We start from the raw sequence: 17959 nt of genomic DNA, 5'->3' as shown, positions 1-17959 counted from the left end.
GGGGGCTCTTGCCTTGGTGGTGAACGAGCATGATCTGGCTGCGGTTCTCTTATTGTTTGCGCCATTGAGGGTTGTTTGCCCGCCTATTCCAGTTGCCTTGATCTCGACTCCTTTCTCTCGACCTTCTCTTCTTTCTTGCTCCAGTCCCGGGGCCAGGGAGTGGCGCTGCTTCTGCTGCTCCGCATATTCCCTCTTCCCTTGTGGAGAGAAGCAGTCCTCGGTATTGTGTGAGGCGGACCGATGATATGTGCAGGAGCGGCGCACTGCTCCTTGGTTGTCTTCCCTTTGTGTGATGTGAGTGTCAGCCTCGCGACTGGTGAGTGTGGACTGGTTGTATCGTGGTCCAAGTCCCCTTGCTGGGACTTCCTCCTGTTGCTTTTCTTGGGAGCTATTTTCCCCTTTCTCATGGGGCTTAGCCTTGGTTGGGACCTTCGTCCTTTTCTACGCGTACTCCACTTCCTTCCTTTGTGGCTCTGTCAATGCTTGAAGAGTGTCATCTGCATTGATGAAGTTGTCGGCCTGGTTCATGAACTCTTGCAATTTCACGGGAGTCCTTATGGCCAGCTAGGCCACAAACTAGGATTGTTGTCAAACTCCTTCTAGAGGCACCACCAAAATTATTTTCTCGTCTTGGTTGTCAGTGGTCATACGCTCCTTGTTGAACCGAGACAAGTAGGATTTTAGGCTTTCATCCTCTGCTTGTTTGATGGTGAGAAGGTACGCGGCCGGATGCCGCCTCCTTCGACTGGACATAAATTGAGTTAGGAACAGTCTAGCTAGTTAGCCAAAGCTGTCCACCGATCCAAGTGCTAGTTACCCGAACCATATACTTGCTGACCCCTTTAGGGTTAGTGGAAACGCTCTACAAGCTACTTCCCTATGGAAGCCATGCAGCATCACATGAGTTCTGAAAGTTTCCATGTGCTTAAGAGGGTCCATTCTTCCATCATATATCTCCATAGCAGGGACTCTAAACTTTGGTGGTAATGGCATCACCTGTTCAGTATAGGGTATACTCGTGCTTGTGAGCAACTGGTCCACCGTTGACGACGTACCTACCCTCCTCGATATCTCTTCATATTTTCCTTTAAGGCTGCAGAGCTCATCCTGCATGTTAATTTGATCCTCTTCTTTATTAGGTCTAGCTTGCGTGTTCCATGACCCTACATGCTCACTGTCGCTAGATCCTGCTCCGTCGTCTTGGTCCTGTTAAGGTTTTCTGAGTTCCTTATTTTATTTGCGAAGTGTTTGTAATTCGCCGGTTAGCTTCGTTACCCATCCTTTTCTTCTAAAAAAAAAAAAAAAAAAAACCTTACTTCCATGGATTCTCCCATGTTTCTCCTAAGTTGTTCGGAATGGGTTGTCGTAGGCATGAGAAAGACATGCAAAATCTATAACAATCCCACAGACAACACAATTGTTAACAGTCGTATTTTAAACGCCTTTGGGCCAAACTCTGATAACTTAGGTCTTTGATAACAGGCCTGCAAAAGATGGAGAAAAGTGCGACTTCGAGAGGGTGGCCTAGGGGCCGAGTAACCTCCGATGCCAAAGTTGATAAATATTATTAGAAGTTTGTAAATAAGTAAAGAAGTATAGGGATCAGAGAGATATTCTCATCCCTGCAATCTGCTATTTATACTATAAGTCAAGGGGGACAGATCGTACTTGCCTTCCATGAAGTCTGCGTCCTTCGTACTGTTCTTTGTGTCAGACTCTTTTAATGCGGCTTCTTCTCTCAGACTGTCTTATTCATGGTCCGTTGATATCATTCTTGTCAGTAGATCAAAGGTTCCCGCATATTATACATACTGCATGGGTGGGCACTTGAGGGCTAGACACTACTTGAGGGGTCTTCAGATCGTCGAGTCTTATCCCCTGCAACACCATCCCTCCTGCTGGTTGCGTCTAGAGGAATTTTCCCGTGGGCCGGGTCGGAAACTATTTGTCCTGGGCTGGGCTTTTAATCTTACTTTTCTTTCCTCCACAGGCTTTTTGGGCTTAGTAGGAGGGAAAATTCTCTTACACTTATAATTAAGGACAGGTTTGGGGGTGGGATGAGACACAAAATTCTCATCTCATCTCATCTCATCATTACACATTTTTCAAATTCTCATACAAAATATAATAAATAATTTAACTTTTTCAAATCTCAATTCAACTTTTTCAAATCCAAATACAATAATAATACAAAAACATAATATTTTAAACACTAAAACAAAACACAAAATTCTCATCTCACCCCCCAAACATGTTCTAAAGAATTGACTATTAGTGAATTATTTTATTTTATTTTTAAATATTTAAAAAATAGTTGAAACAAAAAAATAAAAAAGTGTATTTGCACCCGATGCCCCGCATTGTCGTTTCTAAAACCCATCTTGCTTAAACCATGATAGTTTGACATTTATTATTATACTCCTGTAAATATAGTTTTTATATGTTGATCAATTATATATCGAAAATAAAATTATTAAAATAAACGTGATTGCAGTTGTAGACAGGACCTCAAATCATTTAAAAAAAAAAACAAATCAATTAATTCTGCACAAGTTGTATCCATTGTTATCTTGAAATCAGTCAGGGATGCAGGAATACTTTTTGAGGCCAGCAGGATTTTGACTTTTAAATACTTCAATTCTACCCAAGTTGTATCCTACAGAAATTAAAACTCGTTAAAACCAAAAATAATATTCATTCTCATCGTCTGAATTAATTTGAGAGTCTCAAATAAAAAATAATAGATAAATAAAGTGGACCTTACGCCTTATATTATTATCGATTTTTGGACAATATTAAATATTCAATAAATGTAGTAAAATCTTTTTCTTAATCCCGAATATTATTTGTTGCCAATAAAAATCTCAAAAATTATAAAAATATAATATGCATGCATGCACATGACACGCACTTGCCGGTTGTCTTGTGATATTATATAATTAATAGGCTATAGGCATCAATTAATTCACACAAGAAATTAATCAAATTAAAATTTGAAAAAAGATATTTGTAACTGTGAATATACAACCGTGACGTAATCGTTTTGAAAAGATAAATAAAATATGAAATTCATATGAAAAATAATTAATATTTTAATAATAAATCTCATTTTTTTTTAAAATAATTACGCGACGTTTACTCATTTTATAATTATACGTAGAATTACTTTTAAAATTTTGAGACCCAACTATCACATGCGCTGCATATATTAATGATTAACCCTGGCTCTTAATACGTATATAGCTCAAGGCCAACGACTCTTGCACGTATATAGCAAGCTGCTTATATTACTGATTAACCCCTGGCTCTTAATAAGCATATCTTATTTTTTGATAATCGACAAACAGTATGACTGTTTAATTTGGAGCTAGCATGTCTCTTTCAAAAGAACATAACCATTTCTGTGATATTTCGTATTTTAATGTATTTTTTTTAGTGAATAATTATTTTAATTAATTTAAATATTAGTTCTCTTATTTTAAATTTGTCGAATTTCTTGTTGGATTTATTTTATAATTCTTAAGTTATGAAATTTACTTTGATGTACTTTCTTGATATTAATTAGTGTTTGCATTTAAATTGCTCTTTGCTTTAATGAATAATTTTATTGTTGGACTTTAATTATTTTATTTTATTCATATTGAGTTGTAGTATTTTTATTTAGCTTTTATTTATTTTTATTGTACCTTTTTCTTTTGTTGGATTTTTCTATTTTCGGATTGGACCTATTTGGGTGTGTTTTATTTTTATTTATTTTTCTTTTCTTTTGGGCCTAGCCCATTTGGTCCCCAGCCCAACCCATGAGCCTTCAACCCAGCCCACTATTTTCCCCCCAAACAGCATCGTTCGGTCCAGTCCTTAGGGCTTCTTCATCTACTTTCTTTTCTTCTCCTGCACTGTTGCTCTTCACCTCTCCATTTCAGATTTCTTTTCCCCTTTCTTTAATCCATGCGGCTGCTGCTTCTCCTCTTCTCCTTCATTTTATGTCATTCTTTCCTCTATTTTCATTGAGTTGCCATTGCAGTGTTCCTTCTTCCTCTCTATCTTATTTTCGGATCTTCCCCTTTGCAAGTCAGCAAACGCCACCACTCATTCTTCCATCTTCGGCTGGTAATGTTTCATTTTCCATCTCTTAAATTTTCGGTTTCACTTTTTGCTGTAAAACCGTGCAGATATCTTCCTCCTTAGCATATATTTTCATCTTTTTCTCTCCATGTGCAAGGCTGTCCGTGAGCCTCTATTGTTGTACTCTTTCTTAAATTTTTCCTTACTAATTTCGTGGCTCATGCTTGTGATTTATTCTCATTGCATTCCCTTTTTGTTTGGTCATTCACTACTCTATTTTGCCTTTTTGCCATGTCCTATTTTTGCCATAAAAGCCGTGAGCTCCACTCGTATCTTGGTGATTTTGGTGCTTGCAGTGCATCTTCTGCTACTGTTTATTGCCTCTTGATTTCCCTTGAGTAAGTCTCTGTCGCTGCTCATCTCCTAATTTTCTTTTGTTTTGTGGTAGTTTTCTTAAGAAGGAAATATACATATGTTTGTGTATCTCGGTTACTCTAATAATATTAGGTGTTTTTACCATTTTACCTTCTTTGAAACACGAGTTAATATTATGCTTATTAAATCTAAAAGCTTGAGGTTTGTTTTACGTGGGCTACAAGCTATTTTGGGCATAGATGTATGGGCTTATAAACTAAGTCAGTATATTGGTGCTTTTAACAGAATATTTATACGTTGATCATGTTGTAGTTTTTCTATGTTAAATTCACTTTGTATGAGTTTTGTTTTAAATAAAAATTAAATAAATATTTGAAAGATATTATTAGTATTAATGTTTTTTTTAGGAGTACATACTAGTGCAAGATTTTTATTTTGAACTCTTTAAAAAGATACTAATTAGTCTATGTTTTATTAAATGAAATATTTGATCTCCTATTTTAATCATTTTTGTTTTAATGAGTCTTTAAACCAGAAATGTATTTTACAACATAATTGTACCTATTACTAATATTATTATGCAATTTTAGAAATATTATGAGTTTAATAGTTATGTGGATATTGAGGAATTTAGAAAGTGATGATATTTTAGAATTAAGAGAATTTTTAAGTTTTTGAGGAAATAAAATAGGTACTTCAGGTGTAATATGAGATTTATCTGTTCACTGGAGATTTATTTAAGTTACATGAATTTTTATAGGTGACGATTGATAATTTTTCAGTACTGTTGTGGAGAATTTCTGAATAAGCTAATAAGTTTAAGTAAGCGGGGTTCCTATGCTAGGCTTTATACGAATTATTGAGATTGAGATTAACTTTCTGAAAACTTTGCATATTTTGTGATGAAATGAGAATTTGGGAAAAATCAACATTGGTCGTTTATTTGCATTACTCATGAAATCTATACGAAAATACGGAAAATATTTTCTTACATGCATTGTGTAGACATGAGTTAAATTTTTGACATGCTGTCTCTGAAATCTGAAAAAGAACGATATTGAGAATACGAAATATTGTGCATTGGTTTAGAAAGATGCTCCGACTTTTGTTTTCAGTATGTGAGAATGATCTAAATTTCAATACTCTGTTTTGATATGTTGTGGCATCTGAAAAACCTTTGGCATGACTTTCTAATTATGTTCTGACTCTGATTCTGATTCTTATATGGTGATTCTGATTCTGTTTTTACTCTGATATGTGGCTCTGTCACGAGATATAATAGTGACCTTTGGCCTTGTCATGGGATACAATAGTGACCTCTAGCCCTGTCACGGGATACAATACCTCTAGCCTTGTTACGGGATATAATAGTGACCTCTGGCCCTATCACAAGATATAATAGTGGATTTGTGTTCTGAGTGTAATCGGTTTGATATTCATGGTGATTTATGTTCTACTTGGCTTTCTACAAAATGCACAATCCTACCACGGGGGTTATACATGGCATCTGTTATGATATGATACTCTAATATGATATGATAAGATTAAGATGTTTAGTCATGTTGTGTCAAAACAGTCTTTGAATATGAAAAGTTGAATTCTGAATATGAAATGTTTGAAATATCATTCTGATTTTTTGATAATATGTATTTTTGAGATTTGCATATTGAAAACTGAAATGATTTGTTTCTGCATTCTGAACTTTGTAAAAATGTTCATGTTTACATACTAGCATATGTTATCTGATTACTGAGTTGTTGATAACTCACCCCTTATCTCCATAATATTTTTTAGATATTTTTATGATTCAGCTGGAGAACAAGAATATAAAGTATTGGAAAGGTTTAATGATCATAGATGAATGAGTGCTAAGGGTACAAGAATTTTGGAAGATCATATTTAGTAATTTTACCTCAGGCGGTTATTTCGGTACGTCAAGTTATGAATAATTTGGGTCCTTGTGAAGATGTTATTTGTTTTATTGAAGTTTTTGTTTAGTATTTTCTGTGGAAGGACACGGATTTTTGGATCGAACAAATAAGTTAAGTATTTTGTGGAGTTTTTGTTTATTTATTATTTGATTATTGGAGATGTTTTTGAGAAATAAGAGCTAACTCTCCGGACCTCCGGGAACGTCCGATCGATGATCTACATCCTTTTCTTTTGATCTTTCTTTCATTTTCTTTTTTTATAATTTCCCTCTCACGATCCGATTGGCATGCAGCATTAATCCAAAATATGGCATTAATCCAAAATATGGCATTCTTAGACTCTGTTTGAATGCTATAAAGAGTATCTCAGATCATTGATAAATAATAATGAAATACTTTGTAAATAATAGTGAATTGTAATGAACTATTTGTAAAATATATTAATGAATTATTTGTAAATAATAATAAAGTAGTCTGATGATATCTGAAAACAATTATGTTACCAAACATATTAGCCTTGTTCTTTCTCTATACATATCCTCTAGAGTATTTTTAGCAATTTAGCTAAATATATATATATATATATATTATATGTGTGTGTTAATTTATCAAACAAATTAAGGGATGGAAACATGTTGGTAAGAATTAAGTTGAGTGGATTTTTGTCAGCTAAAACCCGTTATCATGATGAGTGTCTAAAAGGTGAAAGAAGAAAAAGGAATAATTAATCGATCGTGTAATAACCCAAAAACGAAAATTCTCAATACATTATTAGAAACTTAGAATTTTGCTCTAAATAAGCTCATGGGTACGTATGTAACACATGACTACTAACCCATAAATATATTATATTCATACAAATTTCAGAACACCAATAATGTGATAAGCTTCTACATTAACAGTGTATTAATAAATAAGTTTGCAACTAGTTTTATTATCCAACTTAGGGTCCTATAATTTTTTATACGGAGACCTTAAATTACAATTAAAATGAGCATTTATTATGAGTTATTTACGATGAAAATGACTATTCATTATGAGAATAAACTAAAAAATAGTAATTTTGATATGAAATAATTGACAACAAATAAACAGTTTTTAATAGTTAAAAGACGGATGATTACAGACATGAAATATCCTTTCTATATGGAAATCAAAGTGTGTTGAAGTTGCCCAAATTTGTCAGTTATGGAGCATTTGATCATCCAAACGGTACTCGGCCTCCCTAGGTGTTTTCAGGTGATCACGCAATTAGTTAGGCTGGTATTTCCATGATATGTCTCAATTCGCTCCAGCGATTGTCTCACGAGACGTCTCGCTCATAAACTTGGTTTATATATAAATTCTTGAACTTTTCTGAGCCTATTTCGAACCATATTCAATGATAACTTTTTTTTAAACAATGATAATTGAAACATTCAATGATACATGTTTAAAAAAAAATATTCAATGATAACTTAAACAATGAATTACTAGTCTTAACAATAAGAATATTCCAACACGTACAAATAGTTTAACAATCTCCCCTTGTAAAAATTCCAAGTCAAAACTATAAATAACAAACAAATATTGAAATCAATTCTAACAAATCAGACTATTTCCAATTACAAGTAAATTACTCTTACAGACAAAACTGGCTTGCTCCACAATTCAAGCATGTTTTCTGAAGACTTTCACAAACAAATAAAAGCATGGAGAATAAACACTAAAATAATAACAAATAATTAATAATCAACATGGATTTCCGAATATGAAACTGTTGGGTTTCATCATGTGTGGAGCTTGGTTTTGTTGGTGTGTTGGCTTGATTTTTAAGGAGCTTTGGGCCAATAGGTGCAAGCTGAAGTGAATATGGCCAAGCCTTGCCGGGTTGCCTCTGGAGAAAATTTTTTGGCACTATTTTTTATCAGAAAAAGCGTCAGAAAAAAAAGTTTGCTTGAATTTCGTGCGATAGGTGGTTGGAGCAAGAATTGGTCAGAGATTTTACTTAAGACGCGTTCGACATTCCGCTCGAATGAATAATATAAAAAAGTAAAAATTAGAGTTTACATAGTGTGACACTATAAATATTTAATTAATAAACAATTTAATATGTCCTGAGTGTTCTGAACAGTAAAATTTTGCCCAAATGTATTTGGTAATTTCTCGGCATAATAAAATCCTCTCCAGCTCTATAAACGGAGGTACATTACCGAACCATATTAATTTTGTGTTCTTTGTAATTTATTTGCTTTCACTTGTTTGCCATCGACGATCATTATTGTTTTTCACAATATGCAGAAACTACATCATATACCCATTAATATTAGAAGCTTCTCCCAAACATCTCTCTCCCCCTCAATGCCAACATGTTTAAGCAGAATGCATGCGGTCTAGAGCATGAAATTTGCACGCCATGAGCTTGTACATCATGAATTCATTTTCCTAAATATATATCCAATATGTTTATATTTTGACTCTCTCTTAGGCCTCAATTGTTTTTATAAATTGAAATAAAAGTTAAAAATAAAATAAAATAAAATAAAATAAAATAAAATATTATTAAAATATTTATATTTTTTAATATTATTTATATTTTAAGATTTGAAAAAATTAAATTATTTATTTTATTTTATGTAAAAATTTTCATAAAATTATAATAATTAAATAAAATAAAATAAAATTAGATGAGAATATCTATAAAAACAAACGAGGCCTTAATATAGTGGAAAAGTATAGTTGTTTGTAGTAATTAACAACTATTCATGATCATAGACTATTGATAAACTAGTACTCTAGTCTATCATTAGTAGATGATAAACTACATCATAGACTAGTCTACTAATGATGATCATGAGTACATGATCATGATTAAGTGGCCTGAAGATCTATAAGATTCAATCATTGCAAGACAAAATAATTTGGCAGGTACACCGTTCTGATCAATGCTTGTAATTTACATTTGTCATTATCAATCATGTTATTATTATAATTGTGGCAAAACAAAATAAAATCTTGGTGGGCATTAAAGTAAAGACTTTAATAAACGAAGATCAGGCACTTGATCAAATGACTTTTTCCCTCCTGGAGGTAAACAATTTTTTAGATAAATAATAAACAATATTAATATTTTTTATTGTAAATTTTTAAAATTTATGACCATATTAACAAGATATGATACATTTATCATGACTACATAACTTTACTAATACTTAAATGAATAGTCAATTAAAATGTGTCACATCAATCAGTAGTCGAAAACAATAAAATTTCGAGTGAGAAACAACATTTCTCAATCATTAATATCGTTGTGAGGTATATATCTAAAAAGTTTAGGTAAGCAAAGAGGAAATGAGGTTCATTGTTACCCTAATTATCCCTTCCCTTTGCTTCCCCCATTGCTACCTAACATTGACTTCGCTTGTTATACAGATACATGATCTTTCCTTGCTAGCTACTCTCTGATCCAATTTCACATAATAAAGTCAATATATATATATATTTGGGTAGGTGCTTCAAACTTGCCCATATCTTGAGAGAGAGAGAGAGAGACTTAAATAAAAAAAAAAAAAAGTTGAGAATCATATATATATTATAGGGTACAATGGTAGTTTTAATAATCTCTAGCTATGACAACAATCCCTTAACAACTCTTTCTTTTGGAAAGAGATCCAACACTAGAAAAATCGGATTGAATATTATTTTATGGCACACACGTAATCCTAAATGAGAATAAAACCAATTAATTAAAATGCACACTCCTACTAATAATCCTACTTATCATGCCTCCCACCAACATTGAGACAAAATATTATTGTTCAAATGTCCTTCTCCTCTAGCTACCATACGAATTATTTTGATCATCTGGCTCCACGTTTAAATTCATCGTTTTGATTCCGCATTTTCGACCGACACAAATATATATATATATATCTTCTAGTACTAATTAATTCCTTCATAAAATATATGTACACATTAATTAATAGTACTGAGCTTGGTCTAAGTTTCTAACTAATACTTTGGCTTTTGTTTTCGTAGGTGCATGAGATGATGTTAAAAGTTAAATAAAATATTGTTAGAATATAATTTTTTAATATTATTTTTGTTTTAAAATTTAAAAATTAGTTGAATTACTTATTTTATTTTGTACGAGAATTTGATAGAGTTGTAATGATTAGATTAGATGAGTTGAGAGGAGTTGTGAAAACAAACGAGGAGGATGACATATAGTTTTCAGTCCTTCAATCACTCTAAAGGCATATATTTCAAGCTGGATGGCCTTGTTTATGTAGTAGTTACCTTACTAGCTTAAAATATTGCTCGAGCAGTTGAATTGCTCTTTTTTTTTTCCTTATTAAATTTTGTTTGGAGAAATGTCACATAATATAGTTCGTGAAAAGTGAATCAAGATCATCAGCCTCTAGATCAGCTTTATGTCTAACCTGATAACTCATGATTTTGTACGAAGATAGATATATCATATATATAAACCCTACAGCATTCAATGTTTTTCATATAATTTTTTTGAACAATATTAAATGATAAATAATGGTGGGTTAATAAAATTGAGAAAACATGAGCATTGCTCCTAAAATATTTGTATAGTTTGAGACATTTCAAGACTCGTTTGGATAGTGAGATAAGATGAGAAGAGATAGTTTTAGATGAGTTGAATAAAATATTATTAAAATATTATTTTTTGAATATTATTATTATTTTAAGATTTGAAAATGTTGAATTGTTTATTATATTTTGTGTAAAAATTTAAAAAAATTATAATAATAAGATAAAATGAGATGAGATGATTTATCGAAACGAGCCCATGATCTCAATAATATTTCCACCAAGCGTACGTAGTTGGTCGAGGCCTTTGAAGCTGGAATCCACGACCTGCTGCTCCTCTCAATAGATGCAAGCAAATCCCAGCAAGCAATCATGAAAAGAGATGTTTGTCTCAACAGTCAACCCGAGAGTCCCTTTCATCCGTTGGATTTTATTAGTTTTTTTGAAAGCTTCCACGAGCTAACAACTTCGTGGGAAGCAACAATTCATAGAAAATGCACATGCACCTCATCAACCTCTTCTAATTGTCAACCAAAATGGCATTCAAAAATCTTGCATGCTTTGCCGTCGACTCAGACTTAAATCAGAGGCTATCTAGCTAGCTAGCTTCATTTGGAGGTTTTAAAGCATAGCCTAGTCATTCTTCTGATATTGCTCATTTTCTTCAAAGTACTGATCACCATCAAGCTGGGTATCGTGCTTGGCTTCCAATTAAAACGATGTACAATGGTCTACTTGCCAAAAGCTTTAGTAAGCATGAGCGGAAACGATTCGGATATGGAGCATTTTTTGGTTGTTTGCTTATTGCATTGAGCATTTGCACTGTGTTCAAGCCTTATTTGGGTCCTCTACCAGTTTGTAAGTACCTCGTTCATGAACTTTGATCTTACCAGTTTTTGCTGCGTTTTGAGTAGGCAATTTACTACTGTGTCTTGTTATCTTGTGTTGGTTTCACAGTGAACTTGAAGGTGTCTATGGCTGCTGGTTTCAAAATGCTGATTATCAGAGATACAAGCGGCTCCAGTACTTCGCCAACCAGCTTGGGGCATATTACTTACTTATCAGAGAAGAATGCAAGCAACTCCGCATCCCCACTCTTGGAGCCAAAGGCTCAGTTAGCTGACGAAAATGCGAGCATCCCCGCATCACCACTCTTGGAGCCAATAACTCGGTTAGCAGAAAAGAATATGAGCATCTCCACATCCCCAGTACTCTTGGAGCCAATGACTCAGTTAGCAGATCAAATGAATGCGAGCACCTCCCCCTCTCCACCCTTGGTGACTACGATTCAGTTATCAGAAATGAATACAAGCAGCTTCCCAAAAACAGTTAAAGGTAAGCTTTGATCAATCTTAGCAAGCAAATGCATTTACCTGAACTCATGAATGACAAGATTCCTTTCATTTTCAGCTGCAGAAACCGTAATGGAGAAAAGGGAACGTCCTGAAATGGAGAAAACTGAGCCTGTGACAAAGAAAACGGAGTCTGTGATAAAGAAAGTGGAGCCACTCTGCAATTTCATGAAACCAAGAGGAGATATTTGTGAAATAAAAGGGGATGTAAGAGTTCAAGGACAATCTTCTTCCGTTTTCCTTGTTTCATCTCAAATGAGCATCTTGGCAGGAAACAATAACTCGTGGAGTATAAAACCTTATGCTCGGAAAGGTGACCAAGCAGCAATGAATCGTGTTAGGGAATGGTCAGTAAAATCAGTATTGGGTCACGAGGAGATCCCTCAATGCAAAAAAAACCACAGCGTTCCAGCCATCCTGTTTTCTCAAGGAGGATATGCAGGAAACCATTTCCACGATTTTACTGACTTAGTTATTCCACTATATTTAACTTCTCGACAATATAATGGAAAAGTTCAGTTTCTTATTACCGACAAAAGTCCTTTGTGGATTTCAAAGTTCCAAGCAATCCTTAAGAAGTTGTCAAGATATGAGTTGATAGACATTGACAGAGAAGAAGAAGTTCATTGTTTCCCAAATGTGATAGTTGGTCTCAAACGAAATCAGAAAGAGTTGAGCATTGATTCTTCAGAATATTCCTACTCTATGAGAAACTTCAGAGAATTCTTGAGAAGTTCCTATGCATTAAAGAAAGCTAATGCAATCAAACTGAGAAATGGTCTGCGTAAACGTCCCCGGCTTCTGATCCTCTCAAGAAGAAGAACAAGAGCTTTTACAAACGTGGAAGAAATCACTAAAATGGCAAGAAGCTTGGGATTCAAGGTATATGTTGCAGAGGCTAACATGGATGTTTCAAAATTTGCAGAAGTTGTGAATTCCTGTGATGTGCTGCTGGGGGTTCATGGAGCTGGTCTGACTAACCTTGTTTTCCTCCCTATGAATGCAATTCTAATCCAAGTAGTTCCCTTTGGGGGATTTGAATGGCTGGCAACAAATGACTTTGGAGAGCCCTCAAAGGATATGAACTTGAAGTACTTGGAATATAAGATAAGCATAGAAGAGAGTACTCTGATGCAAGAATACCCTCCCAACCATACGATTCTTAGGGATCCAGTTTCAATCCAGAAACAAGGATGGGAAGCATTTAAGTCAGTCTATTTGGATAAACAAAATGTAAAGATTGATGTGAATAGGTTTAGGCCAACTTTGTTAAAAGCACTTGAGCTTCTGCATCAATAGATCAAGTTGCAATTCATTGGGATACCAGTTCATGTGATCTTCTGCATGTTGTATTCCTTCTTGATATGTATAGGAGATCAAAAAAAATATGTTACATGTCCTTTACTCAAAGCCTTCTCTTCTAGGAAATTAAATGGAGAATGGGCATTGATATATAGAACATGATTTTTGTGAGTGTATAAGAAACTCCTGAATATGTAATATTTATATACACAGACATTATTAATTAAGCTTGTATTCATCTCAATTTGGTGCTTAAATTTGTTGCAGAGACAAAAAAAAAAAATTATTATTTTTAATCATTTCAGGATGATCACCAGGCCGCTGGGTAAAAGAGCCAAATAAATTGACAGCACAAGGCATTATGATCTCTAGTCAACGTTAGGTAATCTACTTCAAAGATACTCACAATAATGAGCCTCTCTTGATATATAATTAATCTCATCTTCGATTCCGATAACCACTTTTGCATTAACCAGCAGGGCTTTGCATTTTTCTTATCAGCAATTTCTTCATTTAAAAAAAAAAAAAATCCAATTAATGGCATTTTAGTCTTAGGCACCGTTTAGATGTTGAGCTGCATGAATTGAGTTATTTATCAATAGTAATGAGTTAAGATGGTTGAGTGAATTTTGTAGAGTCCACTTAAGAAGAGTTGAGTATGTTTAGATATTAAGATGAATTTAAATGTATTAATGAGAAGTTAAAAAATATTATGAATCATGCATATAAAGACGTATTAAGATGAAAAATATTATGAATGTCACTTGTAAAGAAAAGTTGAATTAAGTGATTTGATAATTATATATATAAATATTAAAGTCAACTTAAAATTAGATTATTAGATTGATTTGATTTGATCCAAATTCCAAACTGGCCCTTAGTTATTACCAATAAGGTTCATGTCGCCGTTTCTTGGGGCCCCCAAAATGCTTTTTGCCATCCAACAAATGGAAACAAATCAAATCAGTACCGCATGATGATCATTTAGAAGGTTCCAAGCATCTGTTTAACAGTATTTTGGAATATATAATTAAAGTAAAGCAAACCTTTATGTCACATGTCATATCTAGAGATACTTGTACATGAGTTAGAATATAAATTACGTAATTCAATTTATTAATAAAATTATGACTGTATGATATTTGATTTGATCTTTTGAAAAACCACATAAGTAAATAATTTAATTAAAAACACATTAAATTATTTGACTAAAACAAACCACAAAGATCCCTTTTATTTATCTAAATATTTATATAAGTTGAATACTTTTATGAATGGTAAGACCTGTAAATTCCATAACAATTATGGAGATAATGTATATCATATTTATAAAAGTATTTATTATTAGAGACTTTTTGACTTGAGTATTTAAAAAGATTTTTCAAAATTTTAAAGATTCTTTATTTATTTTTGTAAGGGTATGCCCCCACCTCTTATAAATTTACTTCTCATCCCAATTAACAAGTCTTCGATCGAGTACTAAGTATCATCTCAAGCCAGATGGATCTAGTATTGAGCTAAATATATTAAGAGTTAATTCTTATACATCTCAAACTTATCTTGAAACGAGAGAAAGTCACCATACATTTAGAGCTAGAATTATTTGTTACAACTTGTGAATTATGCACGAATCATCACGAATTAATAAATTATGATTGACAAGTCTAACCATTTAATTAATTAAATGACTTATATTAGAATCGATAATTAATATATGGCTTACATACAACTTAGTATGACTTAAATCCAATATGAAAGTATAAATTACTACTCTTATATCATATGCACATTGAAAAAAAAAAAAACATTGTTTTGGTTCGAACTGGACAAAGTTGTCGAAACTATCATCTGAACACACATTCTCAGTCATCTTCATTAACAACACACTAGTAGATTCAAGTTAAATTTTTTTAATATCTCTTGTTAAGATCCATTCGGATTGGCATGGAAAAATGAATTCTCCATATATTAAAATATGAATATGTACATCATGTCTTTATAATACAAGAAGGGAGATCAAATCCCTTTGATGAGGCATCAAAATCAATAATAAATGTAAAGAAATCAGCAAATCCCATAGACTAGCTAAATGGAAAGAAATTATTTACAAAAATCCGATTATACTTAAGGGTTTAATATTGAACTAAATAGATTAAGAGTTAATTCATATACATCACAAACTCAACTTGAAACAACAAGAAGTCACCACACATTTAGAACTAGAAATTATTTTTTACAACTTGCGAATTATGTATGAATGATCACGAATTAATAAATTAGGATTGACAAGTCTAGTTGTTTAATTAATTAAATGACTTATATTAGAATAAAAAATTAATATATGGCTTGAATCCAACATAGTTTAACTTAAATCCGATATGAAAGTATAAATTACTACTCTAAAATCATATGCACCACTGAAAAAAATACATTATTTTTGTTTGAACTGGACAAAGTATGTTGTCAAAACTATCATCTAAACACACATTCTCAGTCGTCTTGATTAACAACCCACTAGTAGATCCAAGTTAAGTTTTGTCTATATCTCTTGTTAAGATTCATGCAGATTGGCATGACAAAATGAACTCTCTGTATATTAAAATATGAATATATACATCATGTTTTTATAATACAACAAGGGGGATCAAATCCTTTAGATGAGGCATCAAAATCAGTAATTAATTGTAAAGAAATCAGCAAATCTCATAGACTAGCTAAATGGAAAGAAATCCTATACAAAGATCTGATTATGCTTGAGGATCTAGCATTAAACTAAAAATATTAAGAGTTAATTCATGTACATCTCAAGCTTAACTTGAAACGACAAGAAGTCACCTCACATTTAGAACTAGAAATTATTTGTTACAACTTGCGAATTATGCACGAATCATCATGAATTAATAAATTACGGTTGACAAGTTTAACCGTTTAATTAATTAAATGACTTAGATTATAATCAATAATTAATATATGCCTTGAATCCAACTTAGTATTACTTAATTTCAATATGAAAATATAAATTACAATTCTTAAATCATATGCACCATTTAAAAAAAAACATTGTTCTTGTTCGAACTGGACAAAGTTGTCGGAACTATCATTTGAACACACATTCTCAGTCATCTTCATTAACAACTCACTAATAGATCCAAGTTAAGTTTCTTCTATATCTCTTGTTAAGATTCATGCGGATTAGCATGGCAAAATGAACTCTCTGTGTATTAAAATATAAATATATACATCGTGTCTTTATAATACAACAAGGGAGATAAAATCCTTTAGATGAAGCATCAAAATCAGTAACTAATTCTAAAGAAATCAGCAAATCCCATAGACTAGCTAGATGGAAAGAAATCATGTACAAAATAATATACAATAAATTGAAGATCTGTATTACTCCCCCTCAAATTAGAGCATAGAGGTCTGTAATGCCCAATCTGGATGATAAGGTGTAGAAACGTTCACAATCCAAGACTTTGGTGAAAATGTCAACAAGTTGATTGGAAGTGGAGACATGAGCGATGGAGATAAGGCCATAACGCATTTTTTTTTAACAATGTGACAATTGATCTCAATGTATTAAGTGCGTTCTGAAAAACTGGATTTTAGTCAATATGGAGAGCAGCTTGATTGTCACAATAAATGAGCATAGGCTGTGGATATGAGATAATTATGTCATTAAGAAGTGTACGGAGCCAAGTAAGTTCACATGTAGTGGGAAGCTAAGACATTATACTTAGCTTTAGTAGAGGAACAAGAAATAGTAGATTCATAGCTCTAACGCCACGTTAATAAGATTCATGCGGATTGACATGAAAAATGAATATTTTATACATTAAAATATGAATATGTATATCGTGTCTTTATAATACAAGAAGGGAGATCAGATCTCGTAGATGAGGAAGAAAAATCAGTAACTAAATGGAAAGGAATCAGCAAATTCTGTAGACTAGCTAAATAGAAAGAAATTATGTACAAAATAATATACAATAAATCCAAAATTAGTAATATTTCATCCACTATGAGATATATTAAAAATGAAAAACCCATTGTGATATTTTTTTTATGGCCGCATGATTAATGAACATTATTGGAAAATTTTGAGAAACTGACTATGATTTGTCTATACTTTGAGGTTGTTTTGTTATTAGAGTTCAAGACTTCTTTGATGTTTGGAGTTGGGTTTTGTATCAAAGGATCCAAGAAAAATTATTGATCTATTAAAGTTAGTTATTATATATATTACCTATAAAAATATATTTTTACCCGTAGTGCTTAGTGCATGACTTGCTTTGTTGTGTTATGTTTACAGAAACTGTACGCTCTATCTTTTGCAAGTAATCTATTATATATTTGTATGTTACATTTAATTTTATTGCTTTGGTGTGTTAA

General features: G+C 32.6%; 1 protein-coding gene and 1 long non-coding RNA gene across 3 annotated transcripts; both read left to right on the top strand.

Annotated features, from left to right (window-relative positions):
• Nucleotides 1-3881: 3881 nt before the first annotated feature.
• Nucleotides 3882-6542, top strand: LOC108999419. 2 transcript variants are annotated; one of them, XR_004801750.1, is made up of 3 exons: nucleotides 3882-4110; nucleotides 4380-4463; nucleotides 6252-6542. It is a non-coding gene; the product is annotated as an uncharacterized LOC108999419 (long non-coding RNA). The 2 variants fall into 2 exon arrangements; XR_001997493.2 differs by having other exon boundaries at nucleotides 6235-6542.
• Nucleotides 6543-11537: 4995 nt separating this feature from the next.
• On the top strand, nucleotides 11538-13564 carry LOC108982217 (beta-1,2-xylosyltransferase XYXT1-like). The gene is made up of 3 exons (XM_018953523.2): nucleotides 11538-11771; nucleotides 11871-12248; nucleotides 12324-13564. Exons 1-3 carry the CDS (start codon nucleotides 11633-11635, stop codon nucleotides 13562-13564), a joined length of 1758 nt encoding a protein of 585 aa, XP_018809068.2. The 5' UTR covers nucleotides 11538-11632.
• The last annotated feature ends 4395 nt before the right edge of the window (nucleotides 13565-17959 follow it).

The sequence above is a fragment of the Juglans regia genome, chromosome 6 (assembly GCF_001411555.2).
Source record: "Juglans regia cultivar Chandler chromosome 6, Walnut 2.0, whole genome shotgun sequence".
NCBI classification, from domain to species: Eukaryota; Viridiplantae; Streptophyta; class Magnoliopsida; order Fagales; family Juglandaceae; genus Juglans; species Juglans regia.
The sequence above is the reverse complement of the archived record's forward strand: the minus strand, read 5'-3'. Positions and strand labels throughout refer to the sequence as shown.